The 16,549-nt window shown below is 37.8% G+C and overlaps 1 protein-coding gene across 1 annotated transcript; it reads left to right on the forward strand.

Annotated features, from left to right (window-relative positions):
* Positions 1–5,422: 5,422 nt before the first annotated feature.
* RGS18 (regulator of G protein signaling 18) lies at positions 5,423–16,304 on the forward strand. The gene is made up of 5 exons (XM_034779941.1): positions 5,423–5,845; positions 6,534–6,635; positions 10,087–10,148; positions 12,423–12,589; positions 15,273–16,304. The coding sequence occupies exons 1-5, from the start codon at positions 5,727–5,729 to the stop codon at positions 15,531–15,533; spliced, it is 711 nt and encodes a 236-aa protein (XP_034635832.1). The 5' UTR covers positions 5,423–5,726; the 3' UTR covers positions 15,534–16,304.
* Positions 16,305–16,549: the final 245 nt, after the last annotated feature.

Below are 16,549 nucleotides of genomic sequence, written 5' to 3' on the forward strand. Positions count from 1 at the left end.
CAATACAATGAGTACAGCTGGTTAAGTACAGTCAGAGAATAAAAATACTGTGAATCTGGGGAGGTTTTGGCTCCATAAACCAGTCTAGGTATTGCTAACATGTTTGATATCAGAAAATATTTGAGTCATGTTTCTGCATAGAATCTAGACACTGCTACCTCCCTTCTGCTCCTCCTCATTGCTGCTGCTGAGAATGAGAGCACAGAAGACCTGCCCACATTTTCAGAAATGGCCTTTGGTGTTTGGGTGCCCAAATCCACGAAGCTGGCTTTCCATCACATTTGTGCCCTGTGGATTCTTCACTGCTGTCGAGGCTGACATGGGCCCCAGAGCAAGTTAGAGCAACTCTGAATCCTTATAGCAGTCAAGATTATGTGCATACATCCTCTCACCCTGGAGCTTCCCAGGGAAAGCAGCATAGGGCCATTTACATCACTCTATGCAGCTTCTGTACTAGGGGAATTCTGCCCCAGTGCCTTGCAACTCCTGTACAGCCCTTATCCACCACTAGAGCAGTCTATAATAGCCAAAACAGGGGCCAAAATCAGCCCCTATTATTTAGGGCAGAATGTGGGAAGGGAGGGGAAGAAAAATGTGCAAAATTGCATTTTCACACTGGTTGGGAAGCTGGGGAGCATACATTAGAGCCTTTCAAAGGGTGGTGGAACTGCCATTGCAGTAGATATTCCCCAGGATACCCAGGTTGAGCCAGAATTCCTCCTGAAGCTCCAGGCACGGAGCAGCCTTTCTGCAGCCACTGCCTGGACTGCAGTTAACAAGACAGAATTTGGGCTGTATGCAAGTTGGGTATTTCATGGAGCTGGATTTAATATTAAATTTCCATTAATGAATGGATTAAAAAATAAGAGTTGATGGCCATTCCATGGTTTCTTTCAAGAATTCAGAATGAATTCTCAGGAACTGTATATTATAGTGCCGTATACAGTACTCATGATTTTGGTGTGCTTTACTAAACTAAAATGTCAAGACTCTACAATGTAACCCCCATTGCTCTGAGTCATTTAAAAGTCCTTTGGGCAAGAGATTCAAAATATACCATGGGGAGAAACTAACATTGGTTGGGCTTGGAACAGATAACCACCAGAAAGTAATTCAGTTATGGATGGAGTTTGATCTTATACACCTTTCTTAAATCCATCTATATGAACTATTAAGTCTATAGTTGCCAGCATTTTTATTCATGAATTTCAATTACCATGAAATAAAATTGTGAGAGATTAACATACACAAAGTATTACACACTCCTTAATAGATGGAAAAGAGCTAAAATGACTAATATTACCTCAGACAATTAAAAAAAAAGTTTGACTTTTTTTGTGAAAGGCAGAAGCCAGTACTAAAGGCTGCTGTGTGGTTAAACCTAATTTGCAATAAGCAGGATGTGATATACAAACTAACACTGAAACTGGAAATACATGTTAAAAATGTAATTCTGTCTCTCAAAGAGTCATAGATATTAGAATGTGGTTTCTAACTGGATATTTTCCACCCAACTTTTGTGACATACATTTCACATTAAGTACTTCTATGGCAATAAACAACATGATGCAGAATCACAAAAGCTAACCTCTTTTTTCTTCCCCTTTCTGGGAACTTTATATTCCTGATGGAATTATGTTGTCCTTTTCTCCTCACCACTTTGATTACCTCAAACCATCCTAACCCTGCTAAGGGGGCCTTTGGTGGATGTCTCTTCAGAACTCCTTAGCTGGCCACATAGGCTGTTACTGAGTGATGATGAGGCCCTATCTTTTTCCCAAGGGTTGGCATGTCTCTACAACACACACACAGTCCTGCTATTATGGGGACCAAGAGTATAGGACTCACCATTAAACCTGGCTCCATTTCCAGCATATTTTTTAACTCTATCTTGTAGACATTTTTGGTAGACATTTCCGTTGTTAACCTCCCGATTTTACTTTCATTCCCAGGGGATCTGTTTTAGCTTAGACCAGGGGTGAGAAGATGAACTACATGGTTTCAAGTACTGCCACTGTTTGAGACATTGACTTCGTCTCTCTTCTGGAAAGTCAACGGAGTTTTACCAGATCATATATTTCTGTTTTTATTTTAACCCTATTTAGCAAAGGTGGGCCATCACTGCACCTCTAGCAGAAACTCATCAAATCCTCCCCACAAGATGGACTGCACCACAATAGCACCCCTGCCAAGGAAACTAGGACAAATATTCCTCCATAAGCATATCAAAGTTACCCAAAGAGTTGCAAGGCTTTCTATGCTGGATGTGGCAACTCTGTGACATGTCCAATCTTTGGGAGTGAGAAAATGAGATAGGGATTGAACTTGTATCACTGACATAGTCACACATAACACTATTTCCAAACTATCAGGCAGCCCAAAGTTACATTAATCTGTAGCTGTCCCACCTTGTGCTATGATCCCCACACATCTCCCAAACTATGCAGGTTCAGACCTATTCAGCAAAAGGACAACAGACCTTCAAGGAACACATACATGTGAATAATTCAGAACACTGGTTCCCAAACTTGTTCCGCTGTTTGTGCAGGGAAAGCCCTTGGCGGGCCAGGCTGGTTTGTTTACCTGCCGCATCCGCAGGTTTGGCTGATCGTGGCTCCCAGTGGCCACGGTTCGCTGCCCCAGGCCAATGGGAGCTGCTGGAAGCGGCGCAGGCTGAGGGATGTACTGGCCGCCGCTTCCAGTAGCTCCCATTGGCCCGGAGCAGCAAACCGCGGCCACTGGGAGCCGCAATTGGCCAAACCTGCAGACGCAGCAGGTAAACAAACCAGCCCGGCCCGCCAGGGGCTTTCCCTATACAAGCGGCGGAACAAGTTTGGGAACTACTGATTTAGAACATAATTCAGTGCTTGTGCTTCTCAGTCAGTACTGAAACAGGGTCCTATCACGTGATTGAGGGGTATTGTGCTCTTTGGGAATGATGCCTCTTGAATGTGACATAAAACCAAGGTTCCCATGACACTATTTGAGAGAATATGGGTGCTAAACCTGGCATCCTGGACAAATTCTAACTCAGGCAATGACATTCATCTGACCTAAATCCCACCTGCAATTTAATATATTTTAAGGTAGGCTTAATTTTTTCATCTAAACTGTTTGTAGTTTTGCTGTGTTCTCTTAAACAGCTGTTGTTTCACCCCAGAGACAGCTGCATTTTCATGGTGGATTTGATGATTTTTGTGGACTGTGTACAGGGAAAATTCTTGAGATCCTTGGGATGAAATGTAAGATATTATCGCTATTATACTTTTAAATAGCATTTCAGAAGTATTATGGTATTGCAGAAACATATATGTTTGTTCTTGCTCTAAGTGACTACTGAAGCACTTACATTATACAAAACTCAGGTAAGCATTATAATAGCAGATAATCTGGATCAATTTGTGATAATTTTCCATATGCCTAAATCACAAAATGAATAATCCCATGGTGTTCACATGATCCAAGACACAGCCAAATAGAAGGTTGTGTCTAATCCCAGTCTATAATCTCAATGATTCAAACTACTACTGGTAGCTATATTCTCCAGTTACCTTCTTCATAGCCAGTTCCCACAGCTTTGTTTTCAGGGTAACTGGGCAGTTTGTTCAGTGGGGAAGATGATGGTTGGTGTGATCAAAACAAATATTCTGCTATAAATTAATGATTCAGTGACTATTCAATGACTGGATTTACTATAGAAAATGTTTTTCTTTTTTAATTGGTGTAGAAAAATATCCACTGGTTTTACAAAAAAAATTCCCTCTGATTTATTGCGGGTACTTCATGGTAACAACCTGGTTTAAATGGATCACCCATTTGCCAGGGTTTTGTGTAATTTAAAGAGACTTAAGCAGAACTCACTTTTTTGACAGCATCTGGCTTCCAGGCCAGCTGTCCATGCTGCAGCAAGGCTGAATGCACAACACAGATTTCTTTGTCTGTTTAAAAAAATCCACATTTTCTTAGAAGTGTAAATATTGTACTCACTCCCAAAGGAAGTGATAAAAGCCTCAGAAATTTAAAAGAAGATTGGAAGAGGCACTGGAAAATGTATAGTAGAGAACAAAGTGGGATTGACAGGAGGATAGATTTGCAGAGTTTAATAGGTCCTTTCCACCTCAAACTTCTGTGATACGATATTGGAATGCTTTGTTCCAGGCTTTTTCCAACATCACATTTTGATCAATCGACTATTTTTTTTTCTCTTCTGGTGTTTTCCCGCATGGTAAGCACAGCAATCCATTTAATTGTATCTGTTTCAAAAACTATTAACACAATTAGGTGGGATTTTCTATTATGCAGTAAGCAATTAACCAGAACTGCTAATACAGACAGATGTATGGGAAAGGATTGGGATTTTCCAAACTGATTCAATGAAGCAATTGATATAATTATCGGGAATGCAGTTAACTCTGTACAGCTGTATAAAATTCCAATTCGTGATCTGCCATAAGATTCTATGAGGCTTGCTTTTTTAAAAAAAATCTAATTTATTATAGTGCTTGGATTATTATTATAGTGCTTGGATCAAGGGATTGGAAATTGAGTAAGAGCCTTTTATTGCCAGGTAACTAGTTCACACCTGGACCTAGATGTCTAGTTACCAAAATTAGTTTTCTAATCAGTGACTTTGAAATGGGCCATCTCTAGCTAGCTCCTGAAGGACATGAGTTCACAAAACAGCAAATCACCATCTCAACTCTGTAATCACTCTCAGCAGAAAAGCCCATGATTGTCTAAGCATGGAGTCTGAACATATAGCAGAGCCAGCATATGGAAGATTGTGTTGTAGGCTCAACAGAGAATTTCACCTACCCAGGGCTGCCAATATGGCCTTAAACCAAAAATGTCAAATGTAGGTGCCTAATTTTAGGCACCTAAGCTTATATTTAGGTACTAAGGGCTGGATTTTTAAAGGTATTTAAGTGATTAGCTCCCATTGATTTCAATGGTAGTTATGTTCCTAAATAGCTTTGAGGACATGGGCCCTCAGGTCCTACTTTTCAAAGAAGCTCAGCATCTGTAGCTTCCATTGATTTCAATGGGATTTTGAGAGTCTCAACACTTCTGAAAAGTCACTCAAAAATAAAAATCTGTATTTTCAGAGATGCTGAGCAGCTCCAGCTTCTATTGATTTCAATGGGAGTTCTCAGCAACTCTGAGAATGAGGCCACTTTCAGTTAGTAACTAAATTGCATTTTTGTGTCTAGTGTTAGGCTCCCAAGATGGAAAATATTGGTCTAGGTTTCTTTAAAAATTATTCTAGGAGCTTAAGATAATGTCACCTGTTATTTTGTGCAACATGGTGCTTCTCTGCAGACTTGACTTAAAAATAAAAATGAAAGTATTTAGGGGGAAATGATGCTGTCATCTAGCAAAATATCGTGTTCCACAAGCACTAACCATAAACTGCACTGTAGTAATAGCTGTATTTATCCTCATGATCAACAGCCATTTTGCAAATTTGTAATCTCACTTCCCTAAGTGACGGCTGTAAGACAGAACTCTACTTGTGTATGGGCAGCTTTCATTACAGAGGAAGTGGAGAACCCCCTCCTTTCCGATACCTGTTTAGGACACCTATCAACTACCAATTGAGAAACAACTCAGTCAGATTCTGTGCATGTGTACCCTCCTGAACTGAAACATACAAGGCACAATAGATGGAACTGCTGCAAATAAACTAAGAAGCATTTTAAGATCATTAGAATCCTTGTCAGAGGAAGATGGAGAATCCACTGTTTTTATTTCCCCATCTAAACATTTCCTCTTTGAAGGAGAAGACCTATTGTAAAGCTACAAAATCCACAAATAAAGAGGAGACAAACAAAGAAATCAAGACCAGGTAAGTTCCAAGGTTTTACTGATACTCACAAGTGTTCTATGTAGATAAGGGATTATTATTGCATAGTTGATAAGTGTGAATTTAAGGCACAGTTCTTTTTATTTGTGACAGATATTTGTAAAAATTAATTAACTGCAAGACTGGAAATGTACACAAAATATTCATTTACCAAGGGAATCCTTTTTAAGGGCAAGAATAAGAAGCAAATCAAATAATATATCACGCAAAACAAATAAGAAAGAGGAGTTACTAAGGTGAAGCTTAGAGAAATGATTTTTGAAAATCTGACTAACTTTGATCCATGAAAGTTTCTTTTTAGCAGCTACAACTGATGGGAGGAAAATCATGTTTTCACCCTTTATTAAGAGTGAACAACAGAAGATGTTGACCCACTCTTACAGGTTCATCAGCATGAAACCTATCTTCAAAATAAATGGGAAAAATAAGCCTGAAAATGAAGACTTTCATTACCCTTTGCAAATGCTTCAATATGTAAACGTATGGAAAAATATAAGGAGGAAATTCATTAATGTGCATGACTAATAAAGAGAAATAGCAGCAACATTATTGTAACTGCGTGTATGAGGAAATGATCAGCTATGCTGAGAGAAAAATTAGTCAAAGGGGAACATTTGAAAAAAAAAACGTTCACAAAGGTTGCTTTAAAGCTGCTTAAACTCTCTTGCAGGTCAAAGGAAAAAAGAAATAGGCTGAGCCTTCTCCTGCAAAAGACTGAATTCCATGAAAATGTCAATCTTGAGAAGTTTGAGAACTTGACAAAAGGTTCAAGGTGAGAATTGTAAAATATAAAGAGATTGAAAATTCCTATCAGAAAATGGCCGTCTCTGATTCGGTGCATTTCATCCATGTATCTGTGTACATTCAAGCTTTGCATCGAATAATGCTTTTAAGATCTATGTTATTTTAAAGTTTAGCATAATGCAATGCAAGTTATCTAACCTGGCATACATACAGTATATTTAAAGTTTGCTAACAAAGAGTGTTTTTGCACCCAGTGGGCCAGACTGTGATACTGGTATTCACAGAGAATAGTATTTTAGTCCCCAGTAGTCCCATAGACTTCAAAAGGACTATTTGATGTATAAAGTATTATTCAGAATGAATATGATCATAATCTAATCCCCAGGTTTATTTAACTCTAAGACACATCAAGTTTTCCTCAATTGGGGTGAGGGGGAAAAGGGCAGGGATGAAAGAAAATATACTGGGTACTCTTCATATCACCAATAATTTTCATGTAATCTAGTCCCAGTGGAATTTGTCCTTGTGTACCTAGTGCTTATGGGCCAGTTTATTTTTAGTGTGTATTTTTATATGTAGTATCAGATAGTCACACTACTATAATATCCAAGCACCTAACAAATCCAAAGAATAAAATCCAGCATATAATCAAATATTCTCCTTTACACACAAGAATTGGTGGGGTAGTTCGTTTGCTAGCTGGATTTGGGTGGATTTGGGATTCTGTTCCCCATCCCCCCTTCATCGTTAGTAGGAGAAGGCTAAGCTGAAAAAGTGAGTATTGCACTTTATTCAGAGATCCAGGGCCATTCTAATTAACTGCAGAAGTGACCCAGATGCCTAGAAAACTTCTCCTACCACTATTTTAAACTTCCCCCCTTGTGCACCTAAAACCATGCCAAGTCTGTTTACAACAGGATGAGGAATAGTTTCCAAGCCATCTGTAGCTAGAAGGTTGCATTTTAGCAGCCATGATTATGTGGGTAGCGGATCACATTTGGGTATCTAATGTAAAGGGAACTGAGGCATCAAGTCCTCTTAATGATTTATGGACAGAAAACCTCAAGAGAGGGTGATGTCAAAATAGTGGCTGATAGTCTTCTGAAGAGTTTCTCTCTTCCTATAAATAACACTATGTCCTTGCCTAGTTATGGCTCAGCCAACTGCCTCTCATCCATGTGTTGATCTCAGGTAGGGATGACAGAGATGGTATTGTTTCTATTCTATGTGAAGTACAGCTGGTCAAAGTTTTCTAAAATTTCAGAATTTAGATGTGTGTGTGTGTGTGTGTGAGAGAGAGAGAGAGAGAGAGAGAGAGAAATCACCCTTTTGACTAATTGTAGTATAAAGCTGAGTGACATCCTTATATTGTTGGCATTTAGTCCACATCTCATTGATTTTAAATACTATGGGGAGAGAACTTGGTCTTATGGAATTCCACAGCTGAATGGTCTGATGGCCATGAAGACGCCTATCGCTACAAGCCAACTCAACATTTAACCAACCTGCTGCCCTAGAACATGGCAGATTATAACAGACCTTGGTGTCCATTCTCCTCAGCCTCTCCTGTGAAAGCACTCATTGCTACTCCAAAGGTTTGACCTAGGTTCACTCAGTGAGTCCTCAGATCTAAATGACTTGTTCCATATCTAAACCAGCAAAAATGTAACCCACCATCTTTTGGCATTACTTGTGTTCTGGAATACATACTTGGTCTAAAGAAGTCTAGTTTATCTTTCACTATTACTAAATCCCTTCAACAGCTATAGCAACTTATATTCCCTCCGCCACAAACTAACATATAGGTCAATTAACTGCAGGTTTTGTATTTCCTACAATTGAAACATTCCTTAAGGGCTCACTTACCTATTTCCTCCATTTTATAATCCCCCCACTTCTTTGGCCTTGCATTCAGTTCTTACAAGACTCCTTTCTTCAGTGCTTGCATCTCTTAAGAACTATTCAGCTCTTTCTATCTAAAAATTACATAATTAGTTGCAACGACTTGCTCTAGGAAGATGAGTAATATTTAAGACAAATCTTCGTTTCAGTTTTCTGAAGAACAAAGTGGTCATTACCCTAAATTCCTTCCCAATGTGACGGGAATTTCACTTCATCCAGTCTTTCTGAATCCACACAATTTGCCAGGGAAGCCAGACCACATAAACTAGTATTAAAGAGATTAAAGTTAGAAAAGGATCAAGCAATTTTGGAAGCTATCTCAGTTTTTCACAGCATTTGGGACCAGGTCAAAAGAAGTTCAAACTTTATTCTCTATTGGGAAGAAATTGGATCCAGTTCAGTGCTGTAGTGGTAAAAAAAGAAAGGGGGGTAAACTAACCTAAATTAAATTCCATAGTTCCCAAATGAGAAGTGGGTAAACTCAGTTTATCTAAGTTACTCTTGATTACACTATTGGTCCCAAGGCACAGGACTGGGAGTCAGGAGCCCTGATCTGGTTCTATTTCCAGCTCTACCACTAACCTACTGTGTGACTTCAGGCAAGTTACTCCGTCTTTTCATGCCTCAGTTTTCCCATCTGGGGATAATGAGACCTATTTTCATTTGTACGTGCTTTTAGCTCTGCAGAGGAAAACTGCTAAGTGGTATGTAAGTATATTATTCATAAATTGACTAAATATATTGATGTCCAGATTCAGACTTCGGACCAGGTCAGAGTCCTGGTACAATATCACCTCAGAACCCACTCCATTTCTTAAAAAAAAAAAAAAAAAACCACAACAACCTAGCTGTTTGTTCAGGGTTAATCTATAAAGTGTTACAAAAGTAATTTTACGAACTTTTTTATCAAGAGATTTGAAATAGTTTTTCTCTATTGTCCTAAACAGTGGAAACTTTGAGATCAGTGAAGAATACATGCAGCTTGACATATTCGATAAAGAATACATGGAGTTTTATAAAAAGAACGCAGTCTCTCAAAATAACATGACATTTGAAAAATGTTTGTGGTAAACAAACCAGGCTACGTGTGTTATTACCTTATGAGACTAGTGCCTTTACCATGCTGTGGTGACTTTGTTTTCTAACCGTTGAATTTCCTGTATTCTGTTAAAAATAGACAGTGGTAACATAGCCTCAGACAGATTGCAATCAAAACCACATCTCTGCAAGAGTACGTCAGTTTAGCTACTTAGCAGTTCTGTTTTCAAAGTAAAAAAGTAGTTGACCTGGTTCGCTTATGATCTTTACCCTTGCATGATGTAAATTTTCCTTAAAGATTTGGAGCACGATGCTCTGCTTTAAACATTTTCTCTAACAAGTGTTATTCCAATAGGCAAAACATCAACCAAATGCTTTTGAAGTCTCTAGCGGAAAGAGCTTCTTTTGTAAAGTAATCTAATCAGACACCTTGTGCAATAAGACAAAGTGAGAGAAATAGCAGGTAATATATATTACAATAGCTTCATAAATACACAAAACACACACTTCATCAGAAACACTTTTTGTGTCTTGTACAGTGTGACCCCTGAAGAAGCAGTGAGATGGGGTGAATCCTTTGACAAACTGCTTTCCCAGAAAGGTGAGTAGTGTTTTCCTCACCCTATTTCTTGATGGAAAATAACACAATGTAGGTGCACAATTAAATACACTTGGCAGTTATCTACATTCATTGTGATAGATCATTTATAGTAGTATGAGTTTTCACTCTGCTTGTGTGCTTAGGCAGAACCATGCCGTCAACTACGGAAAATAAAGAATTGATTTGTAACTTTAAGTTTGATTTTTCATTCAACAAGAGCAATGTAACCATAAGAGATACAATGAAGGGTTCCTTCAATAAACAGAAAAAAGGTAATAAGATATAATTAAAATATCATTTGGTAAGGAATAATGAGCTACTTATTAATGAATATTTAATAATAATGAATACTTATGGACTACTTAGATAAAATTATTTCCATTGTGATACTGGAACTGATTATTTAGAAAAATATGCACTGAAATTAACAAAGGTCTGTCTTTTCGACTCTGGACTATATTTTTAGAGTTAACCCAGAAGGATCACTATGCTACAATGAGCTGACAATTGATTGAAAGTGGGTTAAAGTCTGCTAGTAACAATATCACCTGCTATTTTGCCTCTCCCCAAAGTAAAACATAAATGTATCCCAGTCCTGATGGGAGCACACTTTATAAAGATTACATAATGTTTCTTTCTTTTTGCTTGAAGTATTAGACCTAGTTTTGTGCTAAAATGTCTTGTTATGGTTATTTGTATACTGTGGATTACTAGCCATGTATGGGGCATGGAGACTATTAAACTCAATTTACAATGCAAATACATTCATGTGGCAAAATGGTTCTGAATTTTTATCAGAATTAAAACCTGAGAACATGCAAAGTATCTAAGCTTGGGTGAAAACTCAGAGTGATCAGTATTACAGCAGTGTATCACTTTGGGTTTCATCCTGCTGTCTGTACTCAGTCCAACAGCCCACTGACATCAATGGAGATTTTGTCTAAGGACCACAGCTGGGTGAAATATTCATTAAGGAAAGATTTTTCCTAGTGAAATAACTTCTCAGGTTAACATCAGCAAAAGGGGAGTCACTGGTTCTAGTGAGCAGCCAATCCTTATTTTAAGCTCATGGGTAAACCACTCAAGTACTCTGTTAATCTCAGGATAGCAGAAAAAGGTAGTGGATTTCAGGATGCCAGGAAGTCTGGAAATGTCAGGCAATTAATATAGGATCATCATTGGTGGTGACACTTGCAGTGCACACCTTCAAGGAGGTATATCATCTAGGACCATTGTAGCTGGAGTTTGAATGGTTTCAAGTCATTTTAAAGTAAGTGGTCAAAAGTCAAATAGATGCTTGGAGAATTTTGCCACATACGTGAATTTTGCTGGATAAGGCACCATGAGGCATATTTAGACTATAATGGAGGTGTAGAAAGCAAAGATTTGTCCACAGATTTGACAGGCCATGCCGGACATGACCAAAGTGTTAATACCAATGTTTACATCAAATGACATCTTTCATTGCAACATTGCTCATGGAGGGCAAGAACAAAGGCCCAGGGATGGATATAGACAAAATAGACAAAAGTGGTCAGCCACCCATGACACACATAATTGCCTAATGCCTGAAACTCAAGTTACTGATAAAAGGCTTGTTTCTTTTCCTCCTTTTAAAGATAAATTCTGTACATAGCAAAAATGAGTCTTCCAGTATAGTGGTGACCATTACAATTATAATTATATGCAAAGAAAATTGTAAAGGTTCTATTTACATTCCCTTTTAAACTATCTTCTGAATTGGGCTCATTTCTGGGAAACAACCTATTTGTGAATACAATCAAGATTTAAATGGCATTTGAGGCATCCTAAGTCTGATTTGGAAGCAAAACTCAGGCCAAAATGGTCAATAATGGTCACATTTTTGGGTGCCTCTGTTTTTTGAGTGCTCAACTTGTGACCACGTATGGTCTATTTTTTAAAGATTCTGAGCATCCATAGTTGCTACTGAGATCAAGTGAAGTTGTGTGGGTCAGTATCTTTGAAAATTAGGCCCTGTGTCTCCCAAAAGGGACATCCAAAATCAGAGACCATATTTAAAATTTATGCCTAAAGCCTGATATCATTTCCTCTGGACTGACTATAAACAATTAAATTGCACTTATTTTGTGATGTAAAAGAAAAGTCCATAATGTGAAGTTACAGAATAGTACAAAATGAGACCAAACATGTGTTGTTACATAATTTAAATAGAGGAACTATGTTCTAGTGTCTAAGAGGGATGGTCTTTTAATGCTTCCGTGAATTAAAGCCATGCAATGTTCCCTTTTATAGCTGGTCTGGATGCCTTTACAAGGTTTCTAAAAACTGAGTTCAGCGAGGAGAACATTGAGTTTTGGACAGCCTGTGAGGATTATAAGAAGAACAGAGTATCTCATCAACTTCTTCCTAAAGCCAAGACAATTTATGAGACATTCATAAGGAAAGATGCTCCAAAAGAGGTACAGTAAAAACTGAAGATATACAGTGCTTGATACAAGCTGCCTCTGATAGAATCTGCCTTTCATAAATGCATATACAGAAACATCATCCATTCAGCCATGAAGGTCAACATTTGATGAAGTTGCAGCAGTTTATCATGTGTACCTTGCCACCGGAATGCTGCATCTTAAATATCAAATCACTGCTTTGGAAAGAAGTATGGGACCCAACTCCCACAGAACTTTCTCGTTCTCTCTCCCCTCACCCTGCCCCCATGTTATTCTTTTAACCCTACAAAAAAGAGAGTAGGTGTAAATATGTCATGCTAGTCAAAGGAATTTTCAAACTTCTCATTGCTATACATAAACACCTGATTTAACATCATGTTGAGTAAATTTAAGATCTGTTGTCATAATAATGCACACACCCAATAGTAACAGTCATTTGTCAAACAGTGTTTTGTATACATTTAACTCTGCTTCCAGAACAGTAGAATTATTCTCTGTCTGCTAAACCAGCATTACAGATCAAATTATTATATTGCTGAGATTTCAGAGGATTTCTTAAATATGCCAAATGAATAAAAGAAATCAATAAATTAAACATATCCTTCAAGGTAATCATTATAACATTTTAAGCAGAGAAAAGACTTGATTGGCATAGGGTTGGGATTTTTTTTTTTAGTTTTATTTTTTCTGACGGAATCTCTGAGTGATGAGTTTATAGTATGGTATGTTATAGACAAACACATACAAGATACATTGGGACTCATTCTCATTTACACTGCTTTGGAAGTGGAGGCAAATTATATTAAACTGTCGGAGTGTTGTAAAGTGTCCTTCGTGTAAATAAATACAATAATTATTTTCCCCTGCACTAGCAGGAGGCTGGACTGACTGGCAGATGATAAACTCCCACTAAAGTCAAAGAGGGTTTGGCTGAGTAATGACTAGAAGATGAGGCCCCTAATAGTCCTTTTGCATCTCTATTACCTATAATTCTATATAACAGATTAAAAATAGGTGGATTGCCTGTGCTCCTATTTTCTGTGTTCTTTTCTTATTGTTGGTAGAGGAAATGTTAAATGTTGGCAAATCTAAAAAATCATCTGCTGATGTAGTGCAGAAAAAAGTATCACTGCTCAGTCCAAGGAAGTGACTTTAAAATGGTACAAATTAGGCTCATAATTCCCTCTGTGTGACCTTGGGGTTTACCACTACTCCTGCCAAGGCAGAGAGCCTATTTGTTTGAGAGCCTACTCTCAAAGAGTAATGGCCCCGTCCTATGAGATGCTGAGTGGTTTCAGTAACCTTTTACATTCTATCATGCGACACCTTGCAGGATCGGGCCCTGCGTGAATACGAGGAGTTTTGAATTTTCTGAAGAGGAATACTATTTTGCCAGTGTGCCATTCTACGAACCGTTTGGGTGGACACCAAGCTATAGCAAGAACTATTGATACAGCATCGCTAAAAGCTCCCTTCATTTTATATATTGTTCATAGGTTATCTTGCTACACTGATGACCTGTAAGGGATGAACAGGGAAGAAGGAACCTAGAGCACAGATGGTGGAAATCACACATTGCCTGATAGTGTCATATTGACCAGTTCACTGATATGCTGTTACTGTGATACCAGCAAAGATGGGATTGTTCTCCGCTATACCATCCCTTAGGTGTTGGGCCCTGTATATCCTCTTGTCATGCTTCAACCCAGCTGTTGAGATCAGCTGGGATGCTCAAGCTGACGGTCTGTAGATTTGTTCATCGGTGTGTTGAGAACTCTCTCATTAAAGAGCCTTCAACTTTGGAACTTGTTTGCACCAACAGAAACTAAGTTTACTGTCCAGCGAGGCATGTTAAAAGGGCCTTTTCTGAGAAGATAGGTAGGAAAGGTCTGAACATTTGGGGACTCAGTCGTTTATCATTAATTGATTTTCAGTTTTCACATACAAACTACGTGTTGTTATATTTTTGTAAATGCACCAAGAGGAATTTGAAAAATATAAAATAAATACTTTATAAAAGACATTCTTGAAGCTTTATGGAATTTACTAATTTCTAAATTATGTGCTGTATATACCACTATTGTGGATCTAAACATAATCCTTGTATTAAACCACCACTCCATGAGAATAGCCAATGATAATATATAATTGTATTTAAGCTGTAACTGAAAAGCTCTGGGATATGCCTTTTTTCCCTTCCAAAGTAGCCAAAAATCCATTAGAAAATAATTTTGCTGCACACTTTAATCATTAGAATATTCTATCCTTCCTGTTACTAAGATGCTCTACAGAAATGAAAGCTTAAAACAGTATCTGGTCAATTCAGATGATATAAAGCTTTGAGCCAGCAAGACTGAGTGTCCTTGATTCCTGTTGGCTTCAGTGGGAATTCAGATACCTCAGTACTTTGCAGGACTGGGCACAAAATCTCCCTGTGCCAGTGTCAGCAGAAAATGTACAGTGGATACCATTAGAAAGTCAGCACTAATGAAAAGGTTTTCCCTGTTCTTAGTAGAGATCTGTGGTGATTCTTTGGTAGCAGTTAACAAATGCTGACTCAGTGGATTTCACAATACTTATATCCAATTTAAAGTATGTTTAGTAGAAAGTGGTTTTCCCAAGTTAAGTATTATTGTTATAAATTACCATATATAAAATGAACTAATGTACTGCATGCTTTTTTGGCCTTTTCCAGGTTAACCTTGACTTTCACACGAAAGAAGTCACCGCTCAGAACATTACTCACCCTACACTTGACAGCTTTGATGCAGCACAGGCCAAAGTCTACAGGCTGATGGAACAAGACAGTTACCCCCGCTTCCTGAAATCTGACATGTATTTAGACCTGATTAAAGGAAGGCAGCACTCTGGCCATCCTGCTCTTAGAAGGCGATCACGCTCTTTTACCGTCAATGAATTCCAGGATGTGCAATCAGACTTTACCATTTGGTTATAAAGAAATTTAACCTCCTTGGATTCTAACTAAAATGTAGCAAATTATAATACACAGCATCCTAATCACAAACCTTCAGCTGGTGCAAATGGCCGTAGATCCATTGGCTTCAATGGTGTTACATCTATTTATCCCACTGAAGGACCTGGCTCAGAAAGCTGTATTCAGTGATTAATTTAACTTATTGTAAAGAGATATGCAGCATATTGGCAAGATGCCTTAGATGTAATGTATTCAGACAAGATATTATGCCTTTTAAACTCAACTAGGAGAACGTATGAATTCTTTCCACAAAATCATATTTGACAGTGAGAACTTTAAACTGTATCTAAAAATACTGTTTTAAAAAAAATGTACAAAATTCATCCTTCCTCCTGGGTCCATCATATTTAGAAAACACAATGTTGTCACCATCAAAGTCTTTACACTTATCATTTGCACATAATTAATGTTACTGCAATAGTTCCTACACTAAGCACAGGTTTTTATACCACAAGCACACAGAAACATTAATTAAGCAAAAGGTAAAAATGTCATTATTTTTAACTTCAGCCACTATATAACTTTTACTACTGCTTATTTTAAGAGGTACATAGGAAAATGCCTATTTAATTAATTTTATAGTACTACATTTTATGGTATTTTCTTATTACATTTCTCTGTTCTCTATTTAAATTAAGCTGTATAGTTTAGCCTTTGCACTCAAATATTTGTATTATATTATTTGCAGCTAAATGAATAGTAATAAAGGGACAAGACTAAGCAATTTAGTATGTCTTTGTGTCATTAAATACCAGTCGAATGAACTTTTAATTTGCCATTCATTTGTAAATTTTGTATCATCCCAGCTTGTCTGCTAAACTTTGAGGGACAAATTCTGGCAATCTTTGGGATAACACCCAAGTGGGGATATGCTATAACTGTAAGGTAAGTGACGTACAGGCCTCCATTCAACAAAGCACTTAAGCTCATATTAAGCACTTTAATGGGTCTTACGCACATATTTTTAAGGATGTGCT

This window comes from Trachemys scripta, chromosome 8 (assembly GCF_013100865.1).
Source record: "Trachemys scripta elegans isolate TJP31775 chromosome 8, CAS_Tse_1.0, whole genome shotgun sequence".
In the NCBI taxonomy this organism is placed as follows: Eukaryota; Metazoa; Chordata; order Testudines; family Emydidae; genus Trachemys; species Trachemys scripta.

What these genes read in the sequence shown, in the direction of transcription:
- RGS18 (XM_034779941.1), top strand. Translation starts at nt 5,727, where the DNA reads ATGGAGAATCCACTGTTTTTATTTCCCCATCTAAACATTTCCTCTTTG. An exon ending in AACAAAGAAATCAAGACCAG is followed by an intron (nt 5,846 to 6,533) that starts GTAAGTTCCAAG and finishes ACTCTCTTGCAG; the next exon opens with GTCAAAGGAAAAAAGAAATA. An exon ending in CAAACTGCTTTCCCAGAAAG is followed by an intron (nt 10,149 to 12,422) that starts GTGAGTAGTGTT and finishes TCCCTTTTATAG; the next exon opens with CTGGTCTGGATGCCTTTACA.